Genomic DNA, 7627 nt, shown 5'->3' on the forward strand with positions numbered 1-7627 from the left:
AAACATCGTTTCGACCAATCAGAAGCACGGATTACGAACAAAGCGATTGCATAGCAACCAATAAGCATTGATGCTTGGTACAAAACAATTTGATTTGATTGGTTGATACAGCCAGGTGGGCGTGTCTGTAACCGTTGACTAGTTTCAGTCAGTCAGTGCATCAAACAAACTCGTTTGCTCATAGTTTTACAATAAAATGAAAGTTTTACAATAAGGTGAAACTGTTTATTGGTAAATATACTTGCATACATTAATAAACTGTTCTACATTTTCAGTTATAACAGACAGTAGATGAGTGTAACAGGTATGAAATTCATTTAGAAAATAATTCCCACACGTTTTAATAAGCTATAAAATCAGTCGATTAAAAACTTTGTTTCATTTAAAAAAAAATGAAAACATGTTCAAGATTACAAAAGTAAATACAAGGTAAAAACATCACAGCTCATTGAATAGCTCTGCTGTGAGAGGAAACAGCTTTTGTTTTGTTCATTAGAACAATGCAATGTATTTAAAAAGAAAATAAAGGGGCTTTTAAAGCAGATATTACAAACAGAATTCATAAAATTAATTTGATAAAAAAAAAAAACAGGACAAAGAATCATGGAAAACACACACATACATACAAAAACAAACATACAAAATGTCCATCAACCACAGTATTTAAAAAAAATCATTAAGGCTCTGTGTGTGCCTCATCAGATATTCAAGTCTTAAATACAAAGTCATGAAAAACACATTTGATAATAATAATAATAATAAAAAAAATCTGATCTAGACCAGTTTAGACAATAGCAGATGAAATGTGGAATTTTGATTTGCCAAGTAAACCTCCAACACAATCATTTCTGGGCAACTTGTTCGTAATGCCTGGGTCTATTGTGTGAACATCGCAAAAACAAAATAAACAACAGCAACAAATAATACAGTTTTTTTAAATTGGTAACACTCGAGAGTATCCATGGTCCAACGACTTGCCTGACGAGGTTGGCCTTACATGACAATATCATTTTCTTTTTTCTGTGCTTCCATTGCCTTTTGCATTTTCTCCACCATCCAAATGGGCACTGCAAATGGTTTCAACTCATCCAGCTTCAATTCAGGAGAGTCCCTAAGATTCAGAGAAAACATTATGATGCATGTTGTCTATATAAAAAAAGTTCCAATGTTTTATAAAAGTGAGAAAACATTTATTTACTTGTAGTCTTCACTTCGGGCAAGATCAAGAATATCCTCTTCTATAAGTAGATAGGCCTGAGAAGAGAAACAGTTTGTCATTATTAAATGCTTCATTTTTGGGTTGTTTATTGTTTTATTAAAGAAACCGTTCAACCAAAAATGAAAATTTGCTAAAAATGTACTGACAGTTCAAAATGTAGATGAGTTTTCTCATCAGATTTGAAGAAATGCTCACCAGTGGATCCTCTGCATTAAATGGGTGCCGTCAGAATGAGAGTCCAAACAGCTGATTAAAACCATCACAATAATCCACAAGCAGCGTTGGGGGTAACGCATTACAAGTAACGCACGTTGCGTAATAATATTACTTTTTCCAAGTAACTAGTAAAGTAATGCATTACTTTTTAATTGACTAGAAAATACCCGAGTTACTTTTTCAAATAAGTAACGCCAGTTACTTTTCCCCCCATTTATTGATTAAAAGCTCTCCTGTCTCCATGTTGAGGGAAATCGTGAGTAAGATGTTACTTTAGTTCTAGAATAAATGTGAACATGCATGAATTCATCTCACTCACTAAACAAAACAGATACGGTATTTCTCAAAATGAACAAAAACAGTGAAATTCAACTCGGAATATGACGCAAACCTACAATAATTAAATATGTTAAATAATACAAATATCCTTTATGTATTTAATCCCATTTTATTAACTGATGTCTTTGCGGCCGACCTTCGATAATCTAACATTGGTTTTTCTTTTTTTATTGCTGAAGAGTTGACATTTTTTCTTCTGCGGTCTGCTGTACAGACGTCAATTTACTTTTCTCTAAGCCTGAGGCTTTTGGTGTGAAAAGGCTTTTACATTTGCCAAAAAATAGAACTTTTTATATTAAAAACAAACAAGCAAGTCCTGCCCAGTCCTGTCCAGACGTAACGCAAGTAATATAATGCATTACTTTCCATAAAAAGTAACTAAGTAACGTAATTAGTTACTTTTTTAGGGAGTAACTCAATATTGTAATGCATTACTTTCCCCAACACTGTCCACAAGTAATCCACACCACTCCAGTCCATTAAATAACATCTTGTGAAGCCAAAAGTGTTTGTAAGAAACAAGTCCATCATTAAGATGTTTTAACTTTAAAATATCACTTGATTGGTGCATATTTTGCTCCTGATTCAGACAAGATGACTTTTGGAAAACGCAATATTATGGATAGAAGACTTGTATTTTAGCTGGAAGCAACAGTTTGAGGTTAAAAGTGCTCACAAACACACAGCTCTTGACTTCTTAAGCCATTAACTGATGGACTGAAGTGGTGTGGATTACTTATGCATTATTGTGATGTTTTTATCAGCTGTTTGGACTCTCATTCTGACGGCACCCATTCACTCCAGAGGATGCACTGGTGAGCAACTCATGTAAACCTAAGTTTCTCTAAATCTGTTCTGTTTAAGAAACAAGCTCATCTACATCTTAGAAGTCCTGAGGATGCATTTTCATTTGGCTTATTTATTTATTTTTCAAACACCAACACAACGTCCTCACCATTTTCCCACCAGTAGCTCTCATGTACTGTCTTTCCGAAAGCCAGTGTTTGTCCTGAGCGTCAGCGGCATACTGAGACACAAAAGATATTATGATTACCTCCACATACACAGAAAAAGCTTAATGAATGCACGGAAAAAGACTAAACGCACCTTGAAGAGCTCTGCATGTTTGATATAGATTCTTCCTCTTGTACCACCCATTCCCAAAGCCCTGACATAATATCTATTATCAGTATTCATTGAATGTATACATGCAAATCTTGTTTAATAAAGCTTGTTCATAACAGCTATTGTGGGATATATAGTATAATAAAATATAATGCAAATCTCTGTACACTTACTTATTTGCCCTGGATCCCAGAACGAATGTGCTGGTCTCAGTCAGTCTGGATGGCTCCCACTATACAGACATTAACTCACTTACATTAATATCATATCAACATTTTAGTACCAATTATGATGCAGTTTTAATCCAAATGCACATTATAACTACCTTAGGTCCTTCTCGCTTTATTGGCTCAGATGCTTTGAGTTTTGCTCTGTGGAAGATGTTTTAAAATTTCAAAAGCTTGAATCTTTAATATGTGGAGACATCAGATCAAGAAAACATAAGGACACTCACGCAGTGCTGTACTGGACCGTTCGGTCATACTGAACAACTGTACCAGGAGGACGACCTTTCCTCTGAAAATAAACATGAATAAACAGACATTATGTATTTATAGTTGTTGGTGTTCAAATATATTTCAGATATTAAGGTCATTATGATTTATATATAGTTTGGGGTCATTTGTTTTAAAGGAAGTAATACTTTTATTTAGCAAGGATGCATTAAATTGATCAAAAGTGACAATAAAGTCATTTATAATGTTATATTTTGAAGTTTATGTTCATCAAAGAATCCTGAAAAATAAAACGTATCACAGTTTCTACAAAACTATGAAGCAGCACAATAATAATAATAATAGTCTGAAATGTTTCTTGAGCAGCAAATCAGCATATTAGAATGATTTCTGAAGGATCATGTGAGTAATGATGCTGAAAATGCAGCTTTGATCACAGGAATAAATTACATTTTAAACATATTCACATAGAATTTTTTTTTTAATTGTAATAATATTTCAAATATTTTTATATTAATATTTAATATTTACCTTTTTAGGGACAGGGCTGTCTCTCTGCCCAGAGGTGTCGTCTGGCTGCCGTGCACGCTGTAAAATGAACAAACAGCAAGAAAAAATATATACACACTTCCAGTCAAAAGTGTTTTGATGTTTTTAAAAGAAGTCTGTTTTGCTTACTAAGCCTGCATTTATTTAATCCGACGTACAGCCAAAACAGTAACATTTTGAAATATTTTACTATTTAAAAGAACTGTTTTCTATTTGAACATATTTTAAAATGCAATTTATTTCTGTGATTTCAAAGCTAATTTTTCAGCATCATTACTCCAGTCTTGAGTGTCACATGATCCTTTAGAAATCATTCTAATATTTATATTGGAATATTTATAACATTAATTATTATTATTGTCAATATTTAAAACAGTTGAGTACATCATTCTTAGATGAATAGAAAGATCAGCATTTATTTGAAATAAAACGCGTTTGTAACATTATATGCTATACCATTCAAAAGCTTGGAGTCAATACAATTATGAAATTAATGCTTTTATTTAGCAAGGATGCTTTAAATTGATCAAAAGTTGTTACAAAAGATTTCTATTTCAGATAAACGCTGCTCTTCTGAATGTTCTATTCTTAAAAGAAACCTGAAAAAAGGTTACTCGGCTGTTTTTAACACAAAAATAAAGTTTTTGAGCAGCAAATCAGTATATTAGAATGATTTCTAAAGGACCATGTGACTGGAGTAATGATGCTAAAAAAATCAGCTTTGAAATCACAGGAATAAATGACATTTTAAAATTTATTCAAATAGAAAAGTTATTTTAAATAGTACAAATATTTCAGTTTTTGCTGTTCTTTAGATCAAATAAATGCAAACTTGGTGAGCAGGAGAGACTTTTTTAAAAAAAACATTAAATGAAACATTAAATCTCACTGTTCAATGTATATATATATAACACACCTTAGAACTAAAATAAGAAAATCATAACTTTTTTTTTTTTTTAGTTTTTTAGTTTTTCACATAAGCATGCATGTTATCACAGACTTAAATTAAAACATGACATTAAATTCTCAATGAACTGCATAACATTTACCTTCATTGTTGGGTCAACACCAGGTTTCAGGGCAGTTTTATCTGTATCAGGAAAGAGCTGCTTTGCCTAAAATGGAAACAGAACATTTCCAGACATTTAACTCATATATATATATGTGTGTGTGTGTGTGTGTGTGTGTGTGTAAAAACGTGTATAAATCATGTTTTACATGTTCAAGGCAGTTTCTGCAAGCGTCTCTGATAAGCTGGTCAGGCTGGATGTCTCCTCCAACATTTTCTTTTACATTGCTGGCTGCCTTCTCAAAAAACTGTGGGAAACAAAGATGATCAGTTATTTAATTAAACACAACCAGGCTCAAAATAACTACATAAGTAATCAGTCACCTTCATATATTTTCTAAACACGGCACGGATGTCTTCATTGAAGCTGGGCTGCAGAACCGTCCGCAGAAGGTCCATAGAAATGACAGGATCTGTGTAACTACACACAATCATACATACAATCAAACACAGTGACAAATGTCTTATTTACAGCACATTAACCTATGACAGTCTAATAATGAAAACAAATCTTAAAATACACATTAGTGGACTTACCTAACCGTCATCTGTGAGCGTCGTCCTCTGCGATGCACCTGTCTGTGTTTGATCATGATGTTCCAAGGATTCTGGCATACAGAAAAATGTATTTTCACAACACAGATAAAGTGTAAATTTCCATAAAAATGATGCAATGACTAAGATCTAATCAGGACATCCCTCTTGCATGATTATTAATATAATGCAAGTTCAATAAATAAATAATTGGTAATTGCACGTTCATGCATGTAATTGCAAGGATGGTTTGAATATATACACTAGCAGTCAAACGTTTTTGGACAGTATGATTTCAATATTTTTTAAAGTCTCTTCTACTCACTAAACCTGCATTTATTTGAACTACAATACAGCAAAAGCAGTAATATTTTGAAAAATTTCTACTATTTAATATAACTGCTTTCTATTTGAATATATTTTAAAATGTAATTTATTCCTGTGATTAAAGCTAGATTTTTAGCATCATTACTCCAGTCTTCAGTGTCACACGATCCTTAAAAATTATTCTAATATGCTGATTTGCTGCTCAAGAAACATCTATTATGATAATATATAACTATTATTATAAATATGTCTTCTTTGCTGAATAGAAAGATACTAAGATCAGCGTTGATCTAAAATAAAAAGCTTTTGTTACATTATACACTACACCATTAAAAAAAACAGAAATTGGTTTGCAAAAGTTAGAAAGGATGAGTTAAATTGATCAAAAGTGATGATAAAGACATTTACGATGTTACAAAAATTATATTTCAGATAAATGCTGTTCTTCTGAACTTTCCATTCAAAAAAATCTACTCAGCTGTTTTCAACATAACAAACACAATAAATGTTTTTTGAGCAGCAAATCATAATATTAGAATGATATCTGAAGGATCGTGTGACTGCAGTAATGATGCTAAAAATTCAGCTTTGAAATCACAGGAATAAATTACGTTTTAAAACATATTCAAATAGAAACATATCATTTTGAATAGTAAATAAATGCATGCTTGGTGAGCAGAAGATACTTTTTTAAAAACATTAAAAAGCTTACTGTTCAATATTAAACAGTATTATTAAAAATAATTAAATAAATAATTACACAAAACATCACTGTAATAATTGTCCAGAAAATTATGTCATGATGCAAAAATGTTTAATTGTTCTAAAACTGGGTTAGTTTTCTTTGTGCACAATATGTTTTGTTTGATACATTTTGGGGGCAAATATGACCTGGAACAGTTCTTGACAGGCTTGATGCTCAAGTTATGCTGCATAGCGAGAATGAAGATGAGGATGATGAAGATGATGACACGAGTTTGACTCACCACTGTCTGAACCTGCTGCTCAGTGAAATCCTGCTGGAGCCAATCCCTGCGTCCCTCGCTCCTCTGGGCCCCCATCACTCACAATCAATATATCCTCAGCGGATCAATGAAGATCGATAGAAACCGCTCCAGGGGTTTCTAAATGTTGATCGATAAGTGTGCACTTCACCGCTGCGACCTGACAGCAACTCAATGCAGTCAGATAGCTGGCGAGCTAATTCAGACCCTTTAAACTTCACTCCAGATGTGCATTGAGGATAACCGGTTTGACAGCAAGAGTTTGGAAACAAGGAAATGATCAGAAAAAACACTGTTTGTCAAAGTTCGAGGGCTCGATGAATTGTCAGTCGCTTCCTCAAGCAATAATGCAGTGACGTAAACAAAATCGTAATCCGCTGTTGCACTTTCGATGGCGAATTTCAAAATAAAAGTCAGTGGTCGGTTATGCGCATGCGCGTCCACACAATAGGCGTGGTCACGCTTCACAGTCCCTTACGCGGAGCGCGCGGCCATCATTGTTGTGGCACGGAAGACGCTTGGGTTATGTCCAGACAAATATTTGTATATACATTTTTTAACAGTAAGATATTTTAACAGTAAAATCTTTAATTTTTTACAAATGTTTTGATCCGAAACACACCAAAATCAGTAATGCTGTGAAATATTTGTACTATTTAACTTTAAAATAACTGCTTTCTGCTGGAATATATTTTAAAATGTAATTCATTTATGTGGTCAAATCTGAAGTTTCAGCATCATTACTCCAGTCACATGATCCTTCAGAAATTATTCTAGTATTATGATTTGC

General features: G+C 33.0%; 1 protein-coding gene across 1 annotated transcript; it reads right to left on the reverse strand.

Annotated features, from left to right (window-relative positions):
• Positions 1-203: 203 nt before the first annotated feature.
• LOC141347200 (deoxynucleotidyltransferase terminal-interacting protein 1) lies at positions 204-7199 on the reverse strand. Its single transcript, XM_073852204.1, has 13 exons — positions 6820-7199; positions 5510-5580; positions 5297-5393; positions 5122-5220; positions 4953-5018; positions 3886-3942; positions 3354-3415; positions 3225-3270; positions 3073-3131; positions 2882-2942; positions 2730-2801; positions 1199-1254; positions 204-1111 (listed from the first exon to the last, which is right to left on the reverse strand). The coding sequence occupies exons 1-13, from the start codon at positions 6892-6894 to the stop codon at positions 994-996; spliced, it is 939 nt and encodes a 312-aa protein (XP_073708305.1). The 5' UTR covers positions 6895-7199; the 3' UTR covers positions 204-993.
• Between the last annotated feature and the right edge of the window lie 428 nt (positions 7200-7627).

The sequence above is a fragment of the Garra rufa genome, chromosome 12 (genome assembly GCF_049309525.1).
Source record: "Garra rufa chromosome 12, GarRuf1.0, whole genome shotgun sequence".
Lineage (NCBI taxonomy): Eukaryota > Metazoa > Chordata > Actinopteri > Cypriniformes > Cyprinidae > Garra > Garra rufa.

What these genes read in the sequence shown, in the direction of transcription:
- LOC141347200 (XM_073852204.1), bottom strand. Translation starts at nt 6,894, where the DNA reads ATGGGGGCCCAGAGGAGCGAGGGACGCAGGGATTGGCTCCAGCAGGAT. An exon ending in GCAGAAACTGCCTTGAACAT is followed by an intron (nt 5,019 to 5,121) that starts GTAAAACATGAT and finishes TTTCCATTTTAG; the next exon opens with GCAAAGCAGCTCTTTCCTGA. An exon ending in ACGGTCCAGTACAGCACTGC is followed by an intron (nt 3,271 to 3,353) that starts GTGAGTGTCCTT and finishes CATCTTCCACAG; the next exon opens with AGCAAAACTCAAAGCATCTG.